The 25,663-nt window shown below is 45.4% G+C and overlaps 4 protein-coding genes across 4 annotated transcripts; 2 read left to right on the plus strand and 2 right to left on the minus strand.

The window, feature by feature from the left end:
• Nucleotides 1-255: 255 nt before the first annotated feature.
• Nucleotides 256-1,248, minus strand: LOC111072801 (peptidoglycan-recognition protein SA). Its single transcript, XM_022364866.2, has 3 exons — nucleotides 763-1,248; nucleotides 583-701; nucleotides 256-513 (listed from the first exon to the last, which is right to left on the minus strand). Exons 1-3 carry the CDS (start codon nucleotides 1,065-1,067, stop codon nucleotides 329-331), a joined length of 609 nt encoding a protein of 202 aa, XP_022220558.1. The 5' UTR covers nucleotides 1,068-1,248; the 3' UTR covers nucleotides 256-328.
• Nucleotides 1,249-3,157: 1,909 nt separating this feature from the next.
• LOC111072798 (alpha-protein kinase 1) lies at nucleotides 3,158-15,364 on the plus strand. Its single transcript, XM_041592678.1, has 6 exons — nucleotides 3,158-3,743; nucleotides 3,789-4,681; nucleotides 5,469-5,564; nucleotides 13,572-13,743; nucleotides 13,813-14,290; nucleotides 14,385-15,364. Exons 1-6 carry the CDS (start codon nucleotides 3,360-3,362, stop codon nucleotides 14,651-14,653), a joined length of 2,292 nt encoding a protein of 763 aa, XP_041448612.1. The 5' UTR covers nucleotides 3,158-3,359; the 3' UTR covers nucleotides 14,654-15,364.
• Nucleotides 15,365-15,910: 546 nt separating this feature from the next.
• LOC111072800 (coiled-coil domain-containing protein 25) lies at nucleotides 15,911-16,704 on the minus strand. The gene has a single exon (XM_022364865.2). It carries the CDS (start codon nucleotides 16,604-16,606, stop codon nucleotides 15,977-15,979), a length of 630 nt encoding a protein of 209 aa, XP_022220557.1. The 5' UTR covers nucleotides 16,607-16,704; the 3' UTR covers nucleotides 15,911-15,976.
• Nucleotides 16,705-19,855: 3,151 nt separating this feature from the next.
• LOC111072799 (facilitated trehalose transporter Tret1) lies at nucleotides 19,856-21,922 on the plus strand. Its single transcript, XM_022364864.2, has 3 exons — nucleotides 19,856-20,309; nucleotides 20,386-20,889; nucleotides 20,949-21,922. The coding sequence occupies exons 1-3, from the start codon at nucleotides 20,051-20,053 to the stop codon at nucleotides 21,749-21,751; spliced, it is 1,566 nt and encodes a 521-aa protein (XP_022220556.2). The 5' UTR covers nucleotides 19,856-20,050; the 3' UTR covers nucleotides 21,752-21,922.
• The last annotated feature ends 3,741 nt before the right edge of the window (nucleotides 21,923-25,663 follow it).

Consider the following 25,663-nt stretch of genomic DNA (forward strand, 5'->3'; position numbering starts at 1 on the left):
ATCGAATAGTCCGCAAAAATTCGCGAATTATGGTGCTATGACACTAGACTTTGCTAGCTGACTGTCTTATGGGAAATGACAGCAGTCAGAGCGAGATAAGTATATGCGTCTGGCTGGCTTTCCAGTTGAGCTGGGGCAGAATTAGTCGACTATTTTACTTTGCGGATACAATTTTGCTGGCTTGGTGTCTGGGTTGTGCTGGAAAAAATAACTTTGTCTCAAATAGTGCAGTAGACGTGTCGTCGTCTATGTCGTTTTGTTTCTTATGCTATCTCACTCTACGCAGCAAAGTAAGCAAAGTCTAATGTCAAAACACCTTTAGATAACTTTAAGGATTGGAGAGCCAATGCGGCCACTCCTGAATCTCATTGTAGAGCGTCAGCCCGGGACTCTGTGTGCTGATCACCTGCGAGCCTGCAATCAGTCCATAATCCTCGCTCAGCTCCCCCTGCCTCACTCCGCACGCCAACAGCTGTTTGGCCGCCAGCAGGGCAGCTGGCGTGGGAAGTTTTTCTGTGAAAATGGAGAGGATAGGATCGGATCAACAATCAGCCGGAGTGGCTCCCTGTAAACGTAACTCACCCCCGTAGTTGCCGATGAAGGCAATGCCCGTGCCATTGGCGTTGTAGCCGTAAGTGTGGGCGCCGCGCAGACCCCAGCCGGTGCCCTCGTAGACGATGCCATCGCTGCCAATAAGGAAACTGGGAATGGAGCGTTGCAGTGAGTGGCGGCGTGTCAACTGATATCTCTGATTATACTTACTTGTAGCTGATGTCGTCAAAGTCGAGCTCCGTCTGGTGATAGGCTTGCATGCCCTGCAAAATCTGAGCGCACTGCAGCAATCCGCTGCACTCGCCGGTGACCGTGTGATGGATGACCACAAAGCGGATGGGACGCACCTGATAGTGGAGATTGTGGGAAGGCTTTCCGCCCCACTGCCGCTTCAACTTGATCTGCGGACAATCCACAGCCCGATGGCGAGCTTTACCGGACACACCAACCACCACAACAATCAGAGCAGCAGCAGCAGCCACAATCAGCGTGCAAAGGCGAGCAGTGGGAAACATGACTGTCGCTCGGCGAGATCTATCGTCGGATGCGAACTGCCAGCACGGGGCTTATCAAGCGTATTTATCAAGACGATTGAACTCCGTTGCGATCCATTTGGGGACTCCCGTACCCGACGCTCTTCCCGGCCTCACCATCTGGCTCTGTCCATGCTCATTTGTGCGGGTCTTTTTTGCTACTGTCAATTCAGACGGCAGAACAGCGCAACCAGCTCAAAAACAGTTTGTGGCATTTCCGATGGACCCGAGCGCTTGGAACAGTGACGAGAGTATTAACACCACACCACATACACAAATACGCGCACAAACAACGACGAATGTTTCCCAGAATTTGTTTATTGGCAAGTAAGCATTATATACCTAAACGTACTCTTATTTGCTAGCATTTTCTTATAACTGATTCAATTTACAGATTCGCTCTTAATGGAAATGCTGATAACAGGCCGCCAGGCATAAAACGCTCATTTAGTTACAGATAGAAGGTATACAAATCTGCCACTATATGCGTCGAACCAGGCGGAGCTGCTGCCAAAGAATGTGATCAAACTAGTCATGGGTCTGGAAGTTGTTTATCCGACGTCCAGTAGAGGGCATTCCTTTAACTTATAGACCTCATGATCCCTTCAATATGTGCTATCTCTCGAACAGTAAGTAAGACGGCCCTGTGGCTCCCAAGAAAGTTGATTTAATTGCTTGATTTTTATAGTAGCTCCTGGGGAGTGTGTGGTGACAACGAGGAGTTCACAGCCGACCACCAGAGCAGAAGAATGCGTAAGAGGTCGCCGAAGAAGACTTGTGTGCTATGGGGCCAAAGCGTAAGCAAGTTTTTGCCTGTAATCCCAAGTCTTGCCCTTGCACAGGGCTGAACTGGTTTTAATTATAATAAAAATGCAGTGATTTCTGAGCCCGGCTCAAGTCAACCCCTTAAGGCAGTGTTAAGCCTGAACTGATGATTATAAACGCTTGATAAGTTCAGTTTATGATTTACTCGTGGCATGCGGCATTTCACGAAAAAAACAAAAATTAAAAGTAAAAAAAAACCCATTTTCATATTATTCTCTCCTGATAGGAGAAATAATTTCATTCACTTTGATGTGATAAAGATCATATTTACTTTACATTTTGGTATTTTTAATAGCAGGCTTACCTTTATTATTATCGCCCACGATACGGGGAAAAAACATCAGAAACATTTTGGCGCATTTCGCTCTCATTGGTTGCTTTAGGGTTTTAAATAAAAAAAAAAAAAATATTTAAATGATATATGTATGTCTCTCTGTACCTAAAATTAAGTCAAGTCCCATATGCACTATATATGTATATGCACTTTTCCTTTCACATTTCCATGTTCTATACAAAACACTGAAGTACCAGAACAAATTTCACTCTTCCTTCCGCGACTTTCTGTTTCTTTATTCTAGACTTAGGAAAAATAATTGTGTAAATGAGTGAATCCACTCTATGTACGAGTATCTCTCTATAAACCATTAATAATTAAAATTTGTATTTTATTTTCAGGCATCCTCATCCTGATCCCCGTTCTCTCCATACCCAAGACAGACCAGATATAAACAATTAATTGCTATCCCTTTCCATGCAGATGGGCCGACCAACCGCCGGACGTAGTCCTGAGCTCCAGCAACACATTCACAGGGTGCCTAAAGCGGCGATTAGACGCTTGAATGGCTGCACAGGGCCAACACTCTGTCAACACGCCGAAATTGGCTAACGGACAACGCACATGTTCGATTATGGCCAAAGAGCGACCATGCAGAACCAGCACCCAGAACCCAGAACCCAGCACCCAGCAGCAGCACCAGTACGCGCGTCCACATGGTGTGCGGGTCTGGTACTAGGCCTGAATACTGACTGGACTGGGTTGTGCTTGACTGAGTGCGCAGGGGTAATGAGAGCCGCCAGCAGGCGCAGGCGCAGCACAGACGAGCGGGGAGCTACTACTCTGGCACCAACTCCGCTCCTGGCACCACTCAGCGTTTGTCCGCATTCCGTGGCTAGTCGCAGCGCGAGACGGAACTCGGCTCGGAGAATCCACACACAGAACACACACACCGCCAGTTCCAGTTCCAGCTCCAGTGCCAGTCCAAGTCCAGCTCTATATCGTTTAGCTCCTGTGCTCCTGGCGGCTAGTGGCCCTTCGTCCTGTGCATCCTTTTGTTTTTTGTTTGTTAGTTGCCTGCTGGTTACGTTGTTTTTTTTCCTGTGCCTCCGTGTGTGTGTTTTGGGCGTCGCGTGAAGTGCACGTGAAGCGAGCGAGCGAGCGAGGTCTGGGCCATGATTGTCAATATGCCCGTCAATGCCACGGGCAGTGTGAGTGCTCCCGGTGTCCATCTCAGTCCCGCTTCCAACAACAACAACAACAGCAACACCACCAATAATAACACCAACACTAGCAACACCAGTGACGGCAACAGCTCCAACAGCGGACACCTGGTAGGAGACTGCGAATACAACTTTTTGAAGCGCAAGTACGAGTCGCAGGTAGAGGTGGAGGTGGAGGGACAGGAGCTAGCACTGGGCCAGGACTACGACCAACTGGAGACGAATCCCTGGAAGAAGCGTCACCTTGAGTACGATGCCGGCGACCTGCACTTTCACCTTCAACTGGAATCGCCAGCGGCCAGCAGCACGGCCAGTGGCGGCTCCGCTCCTGCTGCCGTTGCCTCTATAGTTGCTGCTGCTGCTGCTGGACCAGCCCCAGAGTCCTCGGCCGCCTTCATTAACGATCTGTTCGCCTACGACAGCAGCCTCCTGGTGCCGTCCGCCGCATACTGCGGCCCGCCCAGCACGCTGCCCACGCCCACACTGAGCGCCCCCCTAGAGGATGGTCCCGGCGGCGGCTGGCAGACGGGCGAGCTGCTCGAGCTCGATCATCGCTACAACTCTGGTCTGCAGGCGGAGATTGGCCAGCTGAACGCGACGCTGCCGCTTACCAGCTCCCAGCCACAGCAGCAGCAGCAGCCGCAGCCGCAGCACCAGTCCCAGTCATCGGCGCAGGGAACACAAAATCAAAGCTTCATGGTTCCACTGAAGCAGGCGGGAAGTCGGATTCTGCCCACGGGCAGGCGCACTTCATCAGGCTCGACAGGCGCGCCCACGACTACGACAACTTCAGATGGCTCGGAGGCGGACTTTGAGGACAAGAATCTGTCGTGGCTGCTCAACTTCAAGTTCGACGAGTTCCCCCATCTGTCGCCCCATGGCCAGGGGCAGGGCCAAAGCCAGTCCCAGCCTGTGGGTCAAGCCGAGGCCGTGACGCTAACAACCGCTGTCAGCACATCGCCCTGTAGCTCTACCTCGCCCCCATCTGCATCCGCATGCACCACGAACTCGAATCACTCTCTCAACTCCAGCCAGAGCCATGGCGCCCTGTTGGATCAGCGCGCCCGTTCCCCCAAGAGCTGCCCCAGCGCCTCGATCGGTGCATCAACAGTCGTAGGAGCTGCTGGGGGCACTACAGTGTCCGGCAACATAAGCAGCTCCACCAAGACCGGCCGCAAGTTCGAGGAGCTGGTGATGGAAGTCACCTCGGAGCTGGATGGCAACGATATGATAGTGGCCGAGCATGTTGTTGTCGAGGATACAACCTCCAAGGCGTGAGTATAATCCGATTCAACATCCGAAGTACTTGCATACATAATTGTGTGCTGGCTTAGGCGAAATTACACGCATGCTCCCCAGTCCCTCTAGGAACATTGTATCCTGATGGTGTCCCTACCCTGCTAGCGGGGCCTACGTTTGAACAATGGATGACTATATCATACAGCTCTGCCACAGCTCTAAACGATCCGTAGAAAAAAGTCTTTGTCAGAAGAATTCTTTTGTTTCTTGCCTCAAAATTCAGCAAGCTGTAGTTTTATAAATTGTATTAAAATAATAAATATCACAGCTCAGTTAAATGGTATCAAAAATGCTTTAATAGATTTCTTAGGGAAAATATAACTGCCAAAGCGTATCCATACTCGAGAGTATCTGCTGGGAAATTCTTTTCTTACCTTTATAGAGGCGACTCTTGAATTTGATGAATGCTATAATATGAATGATATAATATCAGATATGCTATCTGATCATGAGATATTTATGGATTTTTACTTATTTATTTATTCAAAAAAAATCAAGCCAATTGCATCCACTCCCAATACCACCTGCCTCTCGCCTTTCTACAGAAATTTTCTAAACATTTTTGTAATACGTTTTCTTGATATGAATTTTCTCCATTTCCATTTCCATTCTGGCGCCGCCAATCGATGCCGACCACCGAATGAAAACCGCTCGCCCCATTACCCAAACGAATCAACGAACGAATGAAACACCCAACCACCAATCCACCCACCCATCCACCCGAAACGTGAAACCCGAAACCAACCACCGCAAAACAAGCAGGCCAAAGAAACCACCGTTCACCTACACGGAACTCATCGAATACGCCCTCGAGGACAAGGGTGAACTGACTGTGTCGGGCATATACCAGTGGATATCGTAAGTACTCCAATCCAGCTCTTCTATGTACATCAAACCAAACCACCCTGTACACCCTGTCCACCCTGTTCACCCACTGGTCCACCCCCACACCTATGTATGTACGTATGTACATACATCCCCCAGTACACTTGATGGACGCCATTTTGTTGGATGCTTCTTGGGCGATTGTTTTGGTTTTGTGTTCATGTTTTGGCTGTAGTAGATCTTTTTTGGGGGGGAATGGAAACGCCAGCCGGATGCAATTAAACAAATCTCAAGAATTTCTCCTGGGCATTCCCGCTGGCCATTTCATTGGCTCCTTCCTTCTTCAAGGTGTTGCTCACTCCACAAACAGCGAGGAGCGAAGGAACACACAAGGAACACCCAACCCCAAAGCTAGTGCCAAAAGTTTTTGACTCGAACAATTTATAGGCAGAAAAATTGCATTTTCCTAGCTGGAACTGTGTGTGGGTTTGTTCAACAAGTTGTTGGAACTAAGCAGAGCGGAAACCTTGTATTTATTAGATGTGTTAGGGGTCAAAGAGGAATTTGATGCCATCTCATACCATGTTTGGGGTCAGGAAAAGAATTCGATTCAGGTCGGAAATATCAAGGAAATTCCTTTGATGGTTGCTCAGAGAGAAATCAAGCAGGGCTATCAAACTATACCCACAGAGCGTTGTCATTGGAGGAACTGAAGGAACTTTTCCGATCTATCAGATAGGTCAAATGTTAAGCTACTTAATGAGCTTTTTATACCAGCTGTTGCGAAAGGTTTAGCTATGCAAACGTGCAGTTTATTGTTTTGTCAGCGATCAGACGATAGCGAAAGTTTCGAGATGCGTGAGGAAGATGTTGAAGCATCAGTTCACAATGAGTCAGTTCTAGATCTAGATCAGGAGGTTAGGCCAGTTGAAGACTAATTGCAGCGGCAGGCAAGCCGAATGAAAAATGAATGAATGTCGAGTGATCGAGAGAGCTCCAGGGAGCTCAGTTGAAGCTGCTAAAGAACGAAATAAAGTTAATTCTTAGCCTGCTGCCTTGTGTAAGCGTATTTAGCACTAGCTGTTATTTATGGCACTACTTGCGTACCAACATAAGATTCGATTGCTTTGATTCTGATTTACAAAATGTAAGATCTTTCTTTGAATATATTTTATGTGGATAAAAAGAACACAAATTTGAGATATTTCTCCTTTACTGATACGAGTACGAGTATCTACAAAATGATGATCTCTACTTGCATTATAGCTGTGCATAAAGACGGTTACGAACATTAAAAAAGTGTACCCATGATTCTTAATTTCCACTAACTCTTCAATACAAAATTCTTTGTTCTCTTTTTAGTTTTTCTGCTCAAATTCTTGTATGTTTTTACTGCTAGATCTACTGCGAGTATTTAGCTGTGTTTATATTCGATATCTTTATTTTTAATTCAATCAAACTGCACGTAAAATGTAAAACGCAAAATCATTTCCACTTCTATAGATAAATGTTCGGGCATATTCTGTCCTTTGTTTCTTAACGTTATACATAGATGACGGATATTCCACCCCTGATAACCCATTACCTACTTTTGGTCTATACCCGTCCCTCTGGGCAAATAAAAACTATCCATTCGGTTCAAATCATGAAGGGAAAAAAATAGAAAAACTTTTAACACATTTTTCAAGGTTCATTAATTCGGGGTTTCGCCTACGAATGGTAAAAACTCATCCCTGGCATTTACTGTGCCGCCTCCTGCCTCTCTGCACCTGTTCGGATGGGGGCCTGAATCAGTGTAAATATTTGAAGCCGCAGCCCAAAAGGTTGCGTGTAAATATCCTATATAAATTTACATACAAAACCATCCCCTCACACTGTGGTGGGGGAGGGAAGCAAATAATTTATGACATTTGCCCATCACCTGCACCACTCACCCACCCACCCATCCACCCATCCATCCAACCAACCAACCACCGACATACCCATACCCCTTTCGGGGCAGAGGTTCATTAAATGTAATGAGCCGACAGTCCAGGACTCCCCCTCCGGTTCCTTGGCAGAAGTTTCGTCTCAGGTTTTGGGGAACTTTTCATTAACCATTCACAAATTTATTTTGCGGCTCCCAGAAGGGGTGCCACTGCCACCCCATGGCCACGTCCTCGTCGCATTCAAGGCAAAAGACGACGCCTGCGCAATGGCCAATCCCCGATCCCCAATGCCCAATATATGTATATGTATATGCTCTATAGCAATAGCAATTTATCCAACCTTTTTCGCCCCCGCCACCCATTCCCTTAATCGTTTTACCTGTCCTGGCAATTGCCCATGAAATTTCAACGCTGCACATTGCTCACAATAATTATTAATTGCGGGGGTTGGTATATCGGAAGCAAGAGACCAGGTCCGTGCTGGGGTTGGGGTCGCTTTCGGCTCCCTTCCGGTTTTTCTACACCTTTTACATGCATCAATGAATCCCGGGGATCAGGTGTTTGACATGCCCATGCCCATGCCCATGCCCAATGGCTGTGCCTAGAGTTGAGTGCAATTACCTGCCAGTGCCAGTGCCAGTGCCAGTGCTAGTGGCGGGGGGTTAAGGGGCAAGGGGTTAAGTGGGTTAATAGAGGGAGTGGAGTGAAGTAGAGTGAGTGGTGGGTAGTGGCATACGGCCGCTTCCGCTCTTCCGGTCAATTGGAAATGTGCATATTGAGTGTTTATGGGATGCGGATCATGCATGATCGACCAGGACATGTGCCACATTTAAGCCACCCTCCCGCCACGGCTCTGGTAACCGCAATCGCTCTTAGCTGGGGAACGATAGAGGGTCCAGAAAAGTATACATACATATGAGCATAGGTACGGGTCATAAGTACTAACGACTATCTAGCAGCTGTAGTGCTCGTATCATTTGAATACGCGGCCTTAACTTTACCCTACAACCCCTTCTCAATCAAAATGTTATTTTAAAGGAAAACCTATCCTTCGAATAACCAACAGCACGATCAACATTGTCTTTAATTCTGTATTCTGTGTACGGAAAATAATGTGGTGAAATATGTACAGCAGTTCTGCTTCAAAGAATTATCCAGTTTTGATTATTAATTCACTTTCACATCTTCCGTTTATCCTTAAATCTAGACAAAGTCTTAAGAGCAGTGAACAAACCAACATTCAGGCAGCTGTAAGTTTTTCCCCAGCCGAATACGTTAATGGTTATCGAATGGCTATAAATATTTTTTATTCGGCATCAAGTTGAAACGTTCAAACTTTAATCTCATTGCCGCGTATTTGCTATCGATCTCGAAATTAAATCAATAAAGCAGAATGCGCCTTGTTTTGAGTTTCGTACGATCAGGAATCTAACTAAATTATGCAAAATGCCAAGAAAACGGACGAAAAATACTGGCTCTTCTTTTTTGATTTTCTTTAGGCATTTCCTTATAGACGTGGGCGTTCTTTCTCACACCACGAAAACCATCAATGTTTTCCTCCTATAGATACAGCAGCGCCTGTATGGCCACAGGGGTCCACAAAAATCTCATATCTATTGATACTATTGGTTTAAAGTTGTAAGGATTTTATGTCAATATTTACATTTCTTCTCTTCTCACACCAAAACCAGCCGGTTTATATCGCTTCCCTCCACCAGCTCTAAAAAAACGACTCGACTGTATGTGACTGAAAGAGAAAGAGAGAGAGTAGGCACGTGGAAGGGCGTAGCGTATCCACTGAAATTCGATTTTCTATTGCTGGCAATAATAATGATACGATCTGACCCAGATTCGGCAATCTGGTAGATTCACTACGATTCTTGTTCCGATTTCTCGAATTTTTAAAAATTTTGGATTCCTCAGGGACAACCTTGTGGGGGCGTGTTAATTTGGGGTTGACTCAAAGACAAAATCGAAGAACCCATTAATGCTGTTTTTGGTTAGTGGCGGATCAAGAAAGGAGACGCCTACTCAAAAGCGGGATGAGTCCTTTTGGCTTCATAGGATTGATCCACCTTGAGGCAGATCCAAGGAGAATACTTTCTGTGTCAGCCACACCGAGATCTAAGATGGAGTCGTCATTGGTCATGTGATTACTTTTGCCTTGGGATTTTTTATATATTTTTTTGCTGGTTGGGCGTAGCTAGCCGCGGTTACACCCACCCGTTCGTAGAAAAAAGAATCGAAAATTGCCATTAAAAACTTTTTCACTTTGCTTGAATCAAAATGAGGCAACTTGGGCTTTCGGTTCGGTTCGGTCTCAGTCTCAGTGTGGAGCTGCAGCTGCAGCTCTGGTTCTGTTTCTGGCCATAAATCCACGAAATGTATTTTAGTGGCTAGGAGAAGGAGAAGGGCCCCAAGAGGTGGACGCCAACGAGCCGCAACAATTTATGAACTGACTAACGTATTGCCATAAATATGCACATTTATACACACATATACATACGTTGGCTATACCTATTCAGATATACACGAAAATATATATATATGCATATTTTGAGCATATAGTATATGGAGCCAGTGCCAGTGCCAGTGCCACAGGCAGAGCCAAAAGTAGTTGCCCAGTCCGATGGGTCCTAGCTGCCATGTCAAAAAAAAATGAAGCTCTCTCTCTTTGAATATATGTACATATATAGTATACTATAAGTATATATGTATGTATGTGCATACTTATACAATATATATGCGTGTGTGTGGGTAAGATAGAGAGAATGAGAGGTGGTTTGCGTGCCAGGCACGCCCAGACACGAGCGAACCAACCATTTAGTCCGAGCGACCAGCCTATCAGACCTCATCAGAGTGCCTGCAATGGATGGTGGGGGGCTGGCTGGATAGTACCGAGGACCAGGGCGTGTGGTGCATCCAGTCAATTACATTTCAGTGCCCGACCAGGCCTGGACAGGAGGAACTAGAGCAGCCCCCACGAATGGAATATATGTAGAGTGCCCCGAAAGACGCTCGCAATAATTTTTTCATTTAAACCGAAACTGAAACTCAAAATATAAACCCACATATATGTATACACATATACATATATGATAATAAGTGGGTGTGGGTGTGTGGCATGCCGTGTATTCTGACAATTTCATACAAAAAACCTTTACCCAGAGCCAGAGCCAGAGCCAGGCCCAATCCCAACCCCTACGTGGCTCAAAGCGCAGAGTTAGTCAGTCAAATTCATTGACAACGATGACAATAGCTGATAGCGGGTATTTGATTTTTACCAACTTAACGAAGCCACTCAAATTCATGAACTAGTACCATCTAAATCACCCAAGAATATAATACATACAAATATACAAAACATACATACATATCTCTTACCCGATTTTCCGATTTCCACGACTCGAGTGCTTCAGGCCACGTTGACAATTCGACAAGTGCGACGATGGGCTTTGCCAACATGATATGCCCGCACTCATATATGTAGCTATAGCTGTAGATATATATGGGTGGGTGGTGGGGTGGGTGTTTTGTCTGGATGGATACACATGTATATGTCGCTTCTTGTGTAGGCCCATCGATTGCCTGAGTCCATGATTAAGCCCAAACAGACACGTAGATACCATGAACTATTGCAACATCAATGCCTGACTTAATATTTGGAAATTTACAAGTGCCTTCGACCAGGCAAGGGCTGGGCCCACAATGGAGCTGCTCCAGGCGGCGGCGACAGTTTATTTTTGGCAATAACTTTAAAGCTTAAAGAACTTTTGAACGAAAGCAAATGTCTCAAAGAACTTGGAAGTTGGAATTATTGGAAGTTCCAAGCATAAAATATACAGAAGAGATTACATTTAATAAATTATTTGATGGTGAATCACCCAAAAAAAAAAAAAACCCTTCAAAGACGTACTATCAAATGGGTATATCTTTCATTTATGGGGACTAATAGCTACAAATTAACGAATCTTTGATACAAAAACCAAGCCAGATAATTTAGAAGAAATATATGGGTGAAGTACACATCAACCAGAATCTGGTTACTCTTTGTATTAAACCTTAAGGCTACTATCAATGGGTATAGCTTTAAGAATTAATTCACTAGATCACTGGTCAGTCATAAAGAATATCTGTTATCGGATAATTTTCGGGATAACATTCAATATTAATTAGGAACTTTAAGACTTTAATTTCGGAGGTCAGATAATGGGATAACTCAAATGGATGATAAAATTCGATAAAAATAAGTTAAAGAAAATATACCAGAAAAAGTAGCTGCAAATATATACCAGAACTTTGGGTGAAATAACATGATTTGATGATGCAATAATAATATATTTATACCTGTTAAAATATATATATTAAATATGGTATAGAAGGGAATCCACAACTTAAGGAGCGAGTCAGATGCGTATAAATGAATATATCACCAGCCCAACCATTCCAATCTCAGCAAAGCAAAGCAAAGCAAATCAATTCAATTTCTTGTTAGGGTTGGAATGGAGCTAATTTCATTTAGCTACCCTTCTGCTGCCCCTCTTTCAGAGAGTGTGGCATAGCCATGCCTTCGCCGATCCCGCCATTGCCGGCGCAGTTTCAAGTGCCACATCATTTGATTCCGCTGTTTGATGCGTCATGACGGGACTGCGTGCCAGATCGCTTGAGGCATCTACATGTACGAACACACCATGAAAGTATATGATATCTGTGCACAGAGGAATACCACACACACACACAAACATCCCAGGGGAGGGGAGTCGGCGTAAAGCGAGTTATCAGAACATTACCGAGGGGTCATTAAGGACTCCACCAACCACGCCCAAACCTCTGCAAAGAGTCATCCAAACAAGACGGAGCGGAGCGTCAGTCCGCCATGAATTTCTCTATAATTCATTTCACTTCATTTATGAGTCGTCATTTTCCCGTGCCCAAAACAGCAACAACAACAACAGCAACAAAACACCAGGAAAATACGGAAAATACACGGAAGAAAAGCGAAAAACCAAGAAATAGCAGGAGCCATAATGGGCCCGCCCGCCCAATCCCCCCCTCCTGCTGGTGTGGAGTGATGGTGGGATGTTGGCCTCCTCTTTTGGGACTCGCGTGCTGAAATTTTTTGGATTGCTTTTCAACTCTACGTGGGCGTAGAATGGATGGTGGTGGGGCAGGGACAGCAGCAGCAGCAGCAACAGCAGCAGGGGGGCACTGGCAGTTAACCAATGACATAGCACATAGATCCCTTCTTCGGGGGTTGGTTTCTCCTTCTCCACAAGCGGCGCGTGTCTTCCATACCCTCCCCTCCCCCACTCGCTCCGAGCCATGTCTGTGCCGTAATTTGAAATACTTTCCATTTTGTTGCCTCGACCCGACCCGACCCGACCCAACCCGATCCACCACCCAATGGTCGTACACCCATACTCTAAAAAGAAAACCCCCCCATCCCAAAGGCAGAGTGGGAGTGGGGAGCACGCCCGGCATGGCACGCGATGTCCTTTCCGGTCGTCGTTGTTTCCTTTTTACATCTGGGCAAAATGGGCTGGCCGGAGCAGGGGGTTTGGGATGGGAGTGGACTGATGGCGGGTCTATCGGTGGTGCTGGTGGTGGTGGTTCCACCTGCCACTGGCATATACATATGTACGTACGTACGTACGTACGGCTCCGAATGGCCTGTTCGTGACTGGGAAACGGGAAAAAAGAATAAAAGAGAGGTGAATAAAAACGACGCATAATTTGTGCCAGTGCCAGTGGCGCTGTCCCTGTCCATGTCCCTGTCAGTGCCCGTGTCCATGTCCGTGTCCGTATTCAGCTGTACGTCGTGGCTCTGTGTGCGCTTCTGCCGCAGTGCCTGTGCGATGACGTGTTCCATGGAAATTGGCTTTCCCATGCATGCCCGCCCGCCCGCCTTCCGATAGGGATTGGCTGGGCGCCACCTCCTGCTGCTGCTACTGCTGTTGAAAACTTTAATTGCAATTGGTCAACAATGTTTTGGCCCTCCTGACCAGTGAATGGGGTGGAAAATGATTGACCAATCCTGAAGTATCTGCTTTAAATATACATGGAATGCAAGAAACAAAAAAGCAACGCTCATTTTTCTTTGTTCATTCCGCAGCGATCGCTTTCCGTATTATAAATCGAACGATGACCGCTGGAAGAACTCGGTGCGACACAATTTATCCATCAATCCGCACTTCCGGAAGGGCGTTAAGGCGCCCCAGGGCGCTGGCCACTTGTGGGCCATATCCAGCGGAGATTCGGCGGAGAATGTCTTGGCTTGGGAGCACGTGAGTGGAGTTGATGTGTTGTGGTCCACGGTAGCTCTAATTAAGGTGTTTTTCGTTTTTATTTTTTAGAAGAAGCAACGTCTGGATTTATTCTTCAAAATGGAGTCTATCAACCGGGAACGCATCCAACAGCATCAGCAGCAACTCCAGCAACAACAGCAGCAGCAACAGCAGCAGCAGCAGCAACAGAATTGCCACTCGTCGCAAGAGGGACAGGGGCAGGGGCAGGGGCAGGGACTCCATCAAACGAACAATGGCTGCCTGTACGATGAGGCAGCCGTGGCAGCTGCCACACTCACGCAAGAGATGCTGCAACATTCTTCAACAACAACGACGAATGAGTCAACGGCAGGACAGTCGCAGCACCACCATTCCGATCATCAGCACCATCATCATCACCAGAGACTGCTGCCCTTCAATGATCTGCTGAGCGACGACGAGCTGCGCAAGACGGCCGGTCAGATACTCAATGGCATCCATCGCGAGGTGGAGGTGCAGTCGGTGAACTCCATCATCAGCACCTACCACGACGTGCTGCTGGACAATGGTGAGTGCAACAAGCCAACAACCCGTAAAGCTAGGCAAAACCTAACATGGTTTCTCATATTTCTTTTCTCTTCCTGTTTGTTCCCAACCAGAAGACTATCTCAATCCCATACACAAGGACGTCGTCGTCACGGAGAGTGGTCTGAGGCAGCAGCAGCATGGCGTGGGCAGCGGCATCCACATGAACAGCGGCAACATCAACAGTCTGACCCACTCGCAGTACTACATCACCGAGATTGATCCCATGGAGCTGGGCATACAGATGTCGCACCAGGTTGAACCCTCCGAGGAGGAGGTGCTATTCAGCGATGAGTTTAATCTCAACTACTTTGGCTACAATCCCGGTAGTGATATTGTCGCTTGACCGCGTAGACAACAGTCGGAATCGGCTTCGGGTTCGGCTTCAGGTTCAGGTTCAGGTTCGGTTCTAGTGCCCGTTCCAGTGCCCGTTCCCGTCGCCATGTCCGTTTCAGCTTCGGCTTCAGCTCAGCCAAGCAATTGAGATGGGTCCGCAGGGGCCCAGTGCTCGCTCCATGCCAGACAACAATCGTAACTGTAGCAGATCCTACTCATAAGCCAACTCTCAACGAATACTAGTCACACACATTCATCACAGAAAAACACTCACAACTAACCACCTAAGGACTGTAGGACCCCTTCCCATCATCAGCGCATCCCCCCCGACCCCGACCCCGCCCCCGCCCCATATGTATAGTCTAGTCTTGAGTGTACCAATGCAAATCTCAATCCTATCATGTAATTTGTGCCCATTTTTTGTCTATTTTTAGTTGAGTGACATAGGCGCTAAGCTCTCTACCGTTAAGGATATATGTATCTACTATTGTATGCCTTGTATATCCCTCATAGCTCCTCCCCGAATTTAGTTAAGTGTTTCTACAAGTAGTCGAATAAACCATACCAGAGCCGACAGGCTCTCCCCATACCTAACTAATCTAGGCCTAGAGCATTATCGAGTAAACCTAATCCTTGTATGTACTTGGGGACACTGTTTACCCCTGTCTATCCATGTCTGTAGTAGTAACTGCACCTATCTGGTTTTATTCATTATGGCAAAATAAACCCTTTTTTTTTATTAAATCTATTCTATGTTATGTGAGTGGAGGCGTGTGGAGGGTTTTCCCAAAATCATATCGCTTGTTTGGTGCAAGTGCTTCCGGGTTGAAGGAAGGGAAAGGGAGTAAGAGCATCACATGATGATTGGTAAGGACACTACGCCGCTCTCTATTGTGGCAACCAAAAAGCATTTGGATATTACGTCGCAGCCATTTTAGTCATACATCCATATGAGAGACCAGGATGCTGTTTAAAAAAAGAATTTTGGGTCGCTTTATATTGTGTTCAGTGAGTGCGACGCTCCTAGGGAATTCCGCATTAAAGTTGAATTTAGCAGATAACCAGAGGTGCTGCCACACAAGCGAAAACCCATAAGTAAGACCTTAGAGCTGCCAGACAGGCGAAAAAACTAGCGTTTCAGCTGTTCTCCCGCGTTTAATTTTTTTTGGCTTTAAAAGGATGTTCGTCTTATAAGATTATGGGTCATGGAATTGAATTCAATTCAGGCATTTGCCAAGGTTTTTATATTATATAATTTATTAACAAAAAAATGTATTATGATTCTCATATGATGATAATCATAGCTTATATGTAAATCCAAATGCAATTGATACTACATAAAGTCGTCCGACTCGTTGCCGGCATCGTAGTTTGTGCGCATATTCTCCGACTTCTGGAGCGAGGCATAGCTGCGAAGCTCGGCCTCCAGTTCGCGCTGCTTGGCCGCTTCCTTCTCCTGTTCGCGCTTAACGCGAAGCATCTTCTTCTGATCGTTGCGCGCAGCCACATCACGAGCCTCGCGCTGGCCACGAAAGTCGGGATGCTCCTCCTCCGTCTTGGTGCGGTTCAGGCGGTTCACAATCTCATTGACCCGCTTCTCCAGGCGAATCTTGCGCACAGCACCCTCATCGTGATAGGCCACCTGACCCGGCTCCATGTCCGGGGTCTTCTTCAGGTTCTCCCACATGGTGTAGACAACCTCCAGATTGTTTACCTTGTTGCCCTGGATGCTATTGGCCTTGCACAGCTGGGCGGCATCCACCAGCACATCGCTTGGTATGTCATCAATGGTCTGGCCCGGCTTCAGGCGCAGGTAAACGTGCGCCGACGACAGATTGTTTACATGGAACCACACATCCTCCGGCCAGCCCCAGCGTATGAGCTCCTCGTTCTCGTGCTTGTCGCGGCCCATGTACAAAGTGGCCGGCGGCTGGATAATGTTGCTTTTAAAGTAGAAAACCATTTTGGCAGATCGAAAAATAAAAAAAAACTTTCGATTGACTTTTTGACTATTTTGACTAGGACAGACAGACCAGACACGTTTTGTTGTATTTTGTTCTTTTTTCTTCTTCTTTCAAAGCTTTTTGGTAGTACGGTCATATTATTTGGCAGTATTTCAGTGGCAATTTTAGGGTCATTACAAAATACCAAATGCATGCAAAAAATACCATCAACATATGTAGTTTTCTAAATTCAAACGTAACGTGTTTCCCACAAGCAATTACCATTTACCCACCCGATGCTGATTCTAGGCCACAATTGACTGACAAAAATCTGTCTTGTTGCCAAGCGGTCCTCAGCCGATCTGACGCAGCCCCAGGCACTTGAGATAACCAGTTTTGTGTGCTTTTTTGGTTGAGGTTCTTTTTCGGGGTAGACAGTCTCACGTTTCGCTTTGTTACAGATTTATCAGCTGTCTGGACGGGCCATTAACGTGTGAGAGTGTACCCTCTCGCAGACGGTATGCCCAAATGTCGGCCTGTTTCAATGACTTTTCTTTTTACTCTGGGGAAAACTCAACTACCAAGAAATATAGTATCGAAAAAAGTCTTCCATATCATAGGGCTTCAGTTGTAATGATCGATCTGCCAGAGTATATATTACTCCTCGCTTTTCTGTGTCTCACGACGAAATAGTTTGCTGGCAGTCCAAGATGATCGATAGGTGGCGATAGGGTGAGTGGGGTTGTAGAGGTATTTGTCATCGGTAGACACGAGAGAAACCGGAATCTGTTCATAACTCAGCTCGAGCGAGACTCAAAACACGAAAATAAAATTAAATTACTTTCTAGAACCCTTGTCGCCTGGCCATGCCATAAATAACTTATCGTTTCACTCGGCTTCAGCTTCAGGTTCGGCAATCCCATTTTTAGGGGGGGGTTATTTGTTGTTGTCTAATTTCATGCCTGGCAATCGCAAATTGGTAGCGTTACTCAAATATTGGGCGATAAATATTTTATTTTTGCCAAATTGGCTTACACAATCAGGGAGTAAATATTTGGTTTAAAGCAATGTTCCACCTGCCTCATTATGGCTATTATTATTAGAATTGCCGCGATTAAGTTGTTGTGGCGCTAAGAGCCACCATAAATGAGGCTCGAATTTTGTTAATTAAACCAACACGATTGGCGGGGCGATCCCCAACCAAACCGCATACTCGCAGACCACAACAGCGCAGGCCGCGTGGCAGCGGCGTGACCGCACGCCCGCCTCCCCATTGCTGAATGGGAAGACCAGAATACTCGCAGAGCCAGCGATAACTCGAGTTGCGCATAATTTATGCACCTCTTCCGCAGACCACAGGGGAGAGTGAAACATGAGCAACAGTAGAGCAAAGCAGAAGTGCTAGAGCCATCTGATAAGCATTCCACATTCTCTCTGTCTCTCTCTTTAAAAAACTCTCTTTAGTTTGCTTTGGCTTCTGGCCAATTGCAGCGGCACTGCCTGCGATCGTAAACAGAAAAATCATTATGCAAAACATTTTTGTTACCCTAAACCGAAAGCATGTAGATTTCTGCAGTCAGTCTTCAGTCTTCAGTCTTCACATCCAGAGATATGTACATATGTATCCTCTATATCTTCGTATACATATGTACATATATACTGTTCCTGCTGATTTATAATATCTTGATTCTGTTAAGGCTACGTCTCCGCAATGACAGTACATGACTATATTTATTATCCCAATACCCAATCCCAAGCAGATCTGCCCTGCTACTTATACTTATAAATATCAATGAAACGTGAGTGCCATTTATAAATTAAATTTCAGAACGGTAGAGAAGAATATATGTACATATAATTTCTGAATGAATGCACAACCCACCACGCAGGCCAGACCCAGACCCCCCCCTGAACGTTTTCCAACCAAAGAGTATGCGAATGACGACCAAGAATAGCTGTTACATATTCTAATTTTTCAATTCAATTTTCATTTTCATTGCACAGCAGCCGCAGCCTGCCGCCACCCGTCCATGGCCATGTCCATGCCCCAAGTTCGTTGCCAATGTCGTTCGATTGTGGGAGAGGGGAGGAGAGTGAGAGTGGGAAAGTGAGGGGGATTGAGAAGCGGGTGCCACAGGTTCGATGAGGCAAACAACTTGTGGGCTTTACTTCCGCAGATAGGGCAGGGCGTATACGTAACGCCGCATTCGATTTGTGCGGCACACTGCGTATACGCCGTGTGGAGCCAGCCAGCCATATTTTGTACACAATTAATTTGCAAATTATTCTGACCAGTTGAGAAAATAAAGCAACGTAAGCAGAGCATCCAGCCCAGTTCATTCTCAGTTGCTTGGCAAACGTTGACCCAAGCGGACGCGCAACCGGTTGATGCAACTCGCCAGAACCGCCAGCGTCACAAGAACAAAAGAACAGGAAGAACAAGGCAAAAAAGAGCAGGCAGCAGGAGCTACTTGTGGCAACAACAACAGCCTCGAACAAAGCCCCAGTGAAGGGAGCAGTCCAGACATCAGGCAGCGGTAGGCAAGAACTGCCGCTGGTTTTCACACAGAACACACCAACAAAAGCCCGCGAGAACGGGTAGGGGCAGGTAGACAGCCGAGAGCAGGAGTAGGAGCTGGAGCTGGTTGTCATAACAACAGTGTGGCCCAGGAAAGGGTAGGCAGACAGCAGACAGTAGACAGTGGAAACCGATTGAGTATGTACATGCGGAGGCTCGTCATTGGCTGTCATTGACAACAGAAGCAGAAGCAGTAGCAGCAGCCGCAACAGCAACAGCAACAGTAGCTCATATTGACTGAATGGTGAAAACAAATTGCTGAATTTGCAAAATTCACAGTCTATGAGTGGTTTAGTGAGTGCCTCAAATGAGAGAGAGAGAAGAGCTTGTGTTGACAGGCGATAATCGATAGGGGAATCAATAGCAAGCACGTTGCTGGCAAATGTTCAATACAGAGAGCGACATTCGTTCGACAACTGATAACTGAGGAGGGAACAGAACAGAACAGCACAGAACAGAACACAGCGCTCAGGAGGCGCCGGCGCCCGTCCTCCGTTATAGGTGGCTGATTGGTGGCTGCAGGCCACAGACAGAGACACGCACGCACACGGCAAACGACACACGGCACTGACACTTTCGCCGAAGTCGTCATAGAAAGAAGCTTATGAAATTGATACTGGAGCGAGCCCATGATTGAAATGCGCGGAAGTTTCCACTTGTCGTTACAATTCGAGTGTAGCCACCAGCAGCAGCAGCAGCAGCAGTCAAAGTATCAGAACAGAGTGGAGCAGCAGTCAACGACGTTGACTCCACGGTTCGTTTAGAACCATTAATTGATTGGCGGCGTGCGCGCAAAGAACTCCAACAGACAGCGCCAGGCAATTGGTCACACGCCTCATCCAAGAAACCCAAGGAACAGACACACACACACACATCTACATTCACCATGAAGGACCAAGAGGAGCCATCGTTTCGCAGTCCAGTGATCTGCAAGGATATGGACCACACCAAGGCAAAGGAGCATAGTAGAAAGCCTCTGGGCGAGAGCCACAAGGCTGTGTTGCGACAGAAGCTGATGGTATTTCTGGGCAACAGCGGAGTGCTCGGCTCGGGCATGGTCATCAGCATGCCATCGGTGACGCTCAGCCAGCTACATGACGAGAGCCAGCCCTTCTGGCTGAACAAGGACGAGTCCAGCTGGTTCGGTGAGTAATACAAATTATCGCAGGCGGCGAGCGGCTCTTACTTTTTCCGTTTTCTCCATGTGTTCCTTACGCACAGCTTCCATCAACAACATGGCCTGTCCCTTGGGCGGGCTTCTGGTCAGCTATTTCATGGACCGCATTGGACGCAAATATACCATTCTGCTGACCAATCTGCTGGGCCTGCTTGGCTGGCTGCTGCTGGCCACCAGCTTTTTGCACTCTGACCGCGACTTGATCTATGCCCAGATGCTGGTGGGTCGGGCCCTGGGCGGCATAATGATCGGCATGTTCGTGTCACCAGTGGGCGTGTACTCGGCCGAGATCAGCCTGCCACGGATACGGGGAAGACTCATATTGGGCACCTCCATTGGCCTCGCCAGCGGCATCTTGCTGATGTACGTGCTGGGTTACTTCATACGCAGCAACATTGTGCTCATCTCGACGATTAGCTGCTGCTACCAGCTGGCGGCCACTCTCCTGGTCTTCCCCATGCCGGAGTCACCTAGCTGGCTGCTGACCAAGGGACGCGACGAGCGGGCCAGGAAATCACTGAGATACTTCCGGGGCCTGACAAAGAAAGGTGAGTTCATATTAGGATTCCCGCCTGGCGGGATATTAATGATTCCTTTTTACTTACAGAGGACGACTACGTGCCGGAGTTCGAGGACGAGCTGGCGCACATGAAGGCGACAGCCGAGAATAGCCGGAATACGGCTGCCAGCGAATCGCTCAGCCAGGTCATTCGGCGTCCAGAGGTATACAAGCCGGTTCTGATGCTGACCGCCTTTTTTGGCTTTCAGCAGGCCTGCGGCGTGGTCGTCATCATCGTGTATGCCGTTCAGATTGCCCAGAGGGCCGGCGTCTCCATTGATCCCGTGCTGGTGGCCGTCATGCTGGGCGTTGCCCGCATCATCACGACATTTTTCATGAGCACCATCTTCGAGAAGTGGGGCCGTAAGCCGTCCGGCATCTTCTCCGCCTCGGGCATGGGCCTCTGTATGCTGCTGCTGGCCGCCGGCGGCTGGCTGCCGGATACGGTGGGCACCTGGCACTGGCTGCCCGTTGTGTGTATCGTTGCACACATCGTCTTCTCCACAATGGGCATGCTGACGCTGCCGTTCTTCATGATCTCCGAGGTGTTCCCGCAGCGGGCACGCGGCAGTGCCTCTGGCATTGCCGTCTTCTTTGGCATGATCCTCGCGTTCATCATGCTGAAAATCTATCCGAATATGGAGGATGCCATGGGCCCTGCCAATCTGTTTGCCTTCTATGCGTTCATCTCGTTCCTGGCGGCCGGCTTCATCGGCTTCTTTGTACCGGAGACGCGGGGTCGCACCCTCGAGGAGCTGGAGGAGCACTGGCGGACGGGTAAATTCACCCGCCGACTCACTCTCAACAACCTAAAGGAGGTGGAGCTGCACGAGCTCTTCCTGAAGAAGTAATAGTTAAGTGAAATTTATCAGTGTGGAGTATTCAATCTGTGATGTGTCAAGTACTTAGCCTTGGCAAGCAATGGAATGCGGCCCAAACGAATCAATCGGGGAAAACACAAACCATTTACAAAACCGATATCAATATCAATAAACTAAATAAACAGACGAACCAAGCCGTAATCAAAGTCAATTGAAGTGCATTCACTCTAGGGACTTCACTCTCTGGGTGTGTTCTGGGGCCAGTCCAGGCACAGGCACAGGCAGAGCCGTGCCCATTTCCCACTTCCCAATCAATTATGCAACGCAGCGATCCGCCTCGAGCCAGATCGAACCCTCACAGATTATGCGATTCGAGTCGAGTCAAGTCCAAACAATGACAGTACAGAAATTGGCCAATGTCCTCCTACGTAACCAAGTTATCGCACTGATACGATACGTAGTCATAGTGATTGATAGTTGGACGGCTGGCCGCCCCATGAAGCTTATGCGATGTGCGTGTCACGAAGGATCGCTATCTGGGTGCCAGTGGGGGAGACTCTGGAACATTTCTGCTTATCGTGCGAATTGCGTTCCCTGACGTAATTCAACAATGGATCGATTGGACCGTGTCGATGGTGGTGCGAACATTAATTGGATGTGATTGGAAAACGTGTTGGAGCACATACTATCATCAGCTGGCGATCATCATCATCATTAGTCGTATTGGAATGGCAGCGCACTTCGACTTCAATACGCTTGTTGTTTAATGGGAATTGGAACTGTTATCGCTTTGGGGAAACACTTGGCTTTGTTCCCCTATCAATTGGATACACTCGAGTGATAGGGCATTACTTCTGAGGACCACTGATGATATAATGTTTGTTGTGTTTCGAATAAGACAGGCCTGACGAAAGTGCATTAAGGAGAACGCAGCGACGTCTCATGGCAGCGGCCACGCTGCAGCTGTGTCGAATTCAAGTGATTTGTTAACAAACAACATTACATTACTTGTGGTGCCCGACTGATAAGCCTTGCGTAGCTGACAATACGACTGCCCAGTCCTGCCCTGCCTGTTGGTTGGCATTTTCCGTTTGAAGAGTGCGTTATTGACCGATTAAATACTTTGTTTAATACATATTTTTGTTAATCAATAAATATACCGTCAGACGGTATATACCGAAATATAACGGTATATAACGTAATACACAATTTCATACTTGTACCGTAAACGGATTACAGGGTATCAATGGGGAAACTATGTGTGCTGTAGGTTGCAGCTAGAACAAATCTCACATTAAAACCTCCGTTATTTCGTTCGTTTTCCGTTGAATTTTAAATATTTTCGTTTATTGGTTTTCCTTTTCGTAAGTACTTATCGCTTTGTAATGTGACATCTTAAGTACAACAATTAGCTGCTATTATGTATATATATATATATAATATATGTATATATGTATGTATTTATTTTTATAAACGAATAAAATTCAATTTGTTCTTATATCCGTTCGTTTATAAATGTATGTAAGTGTCAATGCGGGTTGTTGTGTGTTTCATTTACGGACTACGGAACAATACGAGTTCTCTTTGTATGCCTCTGTGTCTTGTGTGTGTGTGTCGTCGATTATTTGGTATTTTTATGATTTATTACGGTATTAATTATTTAAATATTTATTTATTTCAAAAAAAATTCCACTTGGGCTTAATAATTATAATATATATATATATATATATAGGTATATAGTGTATATACGGTTGTATAGTTAATATAATCTGCATTTCGGTTGAATATAATCCCTATTTTGTTTGTTTGTGGCTGATTTCGTTCGTTATTTAAATTGTATTTTGTTCCACTAAATTTGTTCTATTCATGAATGTAATGTATATTGCTTATTTCAGTAGGTCATTTAGTATTTTTTGTTTATTTTTGCATGAATTTATTTTCAGCACTGTCGACTTATAGTTGTTTGTTTCTCTTTGTTGGTGTTTGGTTTTTGTTTTCATTTTTTGTTTAAGTTTTTTTAAAAATCTTTCATAGGGCAGTTCACGTTTCAGATACAATCCTCGCCATCCGACCAACTTTAAACATCTTCATTACTCAAAAAAAATTCTCTTCTCTATGCTGTCTCTTTTAATGGTAGCTACCATACATTATCTTTTTAAGTATACATATATCTATACATACATATGTATATATTTATTGAATTGTATATCATTTGTCGGTGTTTTCGAGATGCTATAGGTGAACGCTAGAACAATAAAAGAGGGGACTTGGGATTGGTTGGGGTAGAGAGCAGAGATGGTCGAGATTGAAACCACAAAATAATACCAAAAAGTTTCATAGGTAAAAGCGCCATTAAACCTTTCTAACTCTACGCTCCTTTCTTCTCTTCCTCCACCGCTTGGCTTTCCAATTGACGACACGACGAAGAAGAATTCTTAACTATCTGGATCTCTATATACGAGTATACATATGTACTTTATGCACTAATCTCACTGATCACCGCTTTCTTGAAGTTCGATTTAAGTGGTTTATTTTTTTTTTCTTTTTCTATGTATAATACGTTTATATAAAACACATTTTCCCTTACACTAAACAAAAAAAATGTTATGCATATTTCTGGTATTTGGTTTCTTTTTTTTCTATTCTTTTTATAAAATGAAGCTTTGTTTTTTTTTTTATCTTCTAGACTTCTAGACATTTATTTTGACATAAAAAAATGTATGTTATTTTCCATGTTCATTTGTTTCTAAATATCCATTGAACAACATTTTAAATGTATTTGCGATTAGGTTGCCGTGAGGTTTTCATGTTCTACAACTTCTTTATTAAAAATACCAACAAAAAAAAGTCTCTCTAATTGCGCTTTCCTAGGCTACTTGCTCTGATTCTCTGATTTTCTGATTAAACATTGTCTCGTCTATCGGTATTCCAACAAAATTAGCTTGGCTTCTTATGAGTAAAGAAAAAATTGTCTAAAAGATGACGCCCGACAAAAAAAAACACTTCACTGACAAAAAAAACTATATTGATGATTTCCGTTTAGTCACATGCCCAAAAAAAGGTCACAAAAAATACTTATTCATACTAAAAAAAAAGGAGGATTAAAACCCACATGAATATTGAATTTGGTTTTCTTACTAAACGATCGACCACATTTTAGGCGCCATATGATTTGTTCCTCTGAGTAATCCAATATCCGTAATTCGTATATGTGTAAATCCACTTACAGGCTAAGGCTACAATTGGTTGAGAGTTTTTTTTTTGTTCGATTTAAAGTGTATCCATTCGCCCCCATCCGGTGGCAAACGACCGGTCGGGAGCTTTAGCATATGTATTATACGAACATACATAGAATATTGATTTAATAAACATTTCGTTCGCTTCTGTGTATATTTTCTTTTTACTTATTCGGGAATCCTATTGCATATCGGTATATTCGGGTATTTTTTCCGTTTAGAATCGTAAAGTTTGAGTGTTCAGCACAACCAAGCTGTAGGTTTAATCGAGTTTTTACTGTGTTGCGATTCGCCTTTCAAATACTTTTTTTTAGCTTACATATTCTCTTAAAGCTAGTTTTTTGTTTTGAAAAAAAAATTGTTTTACGTGTACTAATTCGTTGACATTTTCTTCCGCACAAACTCTGGGAAAGGGGTCGGTCTTGTCTTCAAGAAATAATAAGGTTAATAAAGTAAAAGAAAACTCATTGTGCATGTTTCTGGTGGTGATAATGTTTATTAGATAATTTTTCTTTCTTATTTGTTGGTAATTGTTGTATTTTGAAGTCAGATGTTGGACCGTGCAATAAAACTAGAAATAAATGGTATTTCAAAAAATTTTAATTTTTTGTGGACAAATTAAAAGTTTTCACATTCACTAATTAATGCATACAAATATTGAAAGGTTTGAATAAAATAAACATAATTGCATATTCTGAATTTTTA

The sequence above is a fragment of the Drosophila obscura genome, unplaced genomic scaffold (assembly GCF_018151105.1).
Source record: "Drosophila obscura isolate BZ-5 IFL unplaced genomic scaffold, ASM1815110v1 contig_185, whole genome shotgun sequence".
NCBI lineage: Eukaryota > Metazoa > Arthropoda > Insecta > Diptera > Drosophilidae > Drosophila > Drosophila obscura.

Coding starts and splice junctions, on each gene's coding strand:
- LOC111072799 (XM_022364864.2), top strand. CDS start 20,051: ATGAAGGACCAAGAGGAGCCATCGTTTCGCAGTCCAGTGATCTGCAAG. Junction 20,310..20,385: donor GGACGAGTCCAGCTGGTTCG/GTGAGTAATACA, acceptor CCTTACGCACAG/CTTCCATCAACAACATGGCC. Junction 20,890..20,948: donor CCGGGGCCTGACAAAGAAAG/GTGAGTTCATAT, acceptor TTTTACTTACAG/AGGACGACTACGTGCCGGAG.
- LOC111072800 (XM_022364865.2), bottom strand. CDS start 16,606: ATGGTTTTCTACTTTAAAAGCAACATTATCCAGCCGCCGGCCACTTTG.
- LOC111072801 (XM_022364866.2), bottom strand. CDS start 1,067: ATGTTTCCCACTGCTCGCCTTTGCACGCTGATTGTGGCTGCTGCTGCT. Junction 702..762: donor TTTGACGACATCAGCTACAA/GTAAGTATAATC, acceptor CTCCATTCCCAG/TTTCCTTATTGGCAGCGATG. Junction 514..582: donor CTTCATCGGCAACTACGGGG/GTGAGTTACGTT, acceptor CCATTTTCACAG/AAAAACTTCCCACGCCAGCT.
- LOC111072798 (XM_041592678.1), top strand. CDS start 3,360: ATGATTGTCAATATGCCCGTCAATGCCACGGGCAGTGTGAGTGCTCCC. Junction 4,682..5,468: donor GAGGATACAACCTCCAAGGC/GTGAGTATAATC, acceptor CAAAACAAGCAG/GCCAAAGAAACCACCGTTCA. Junction 5,565..13,571: donor GGCATATACCAGTGGATATC/GTAAGTACTCCA, acceptor TTCATTCCGCAG/CGATCGCTTTCCGTATTATA.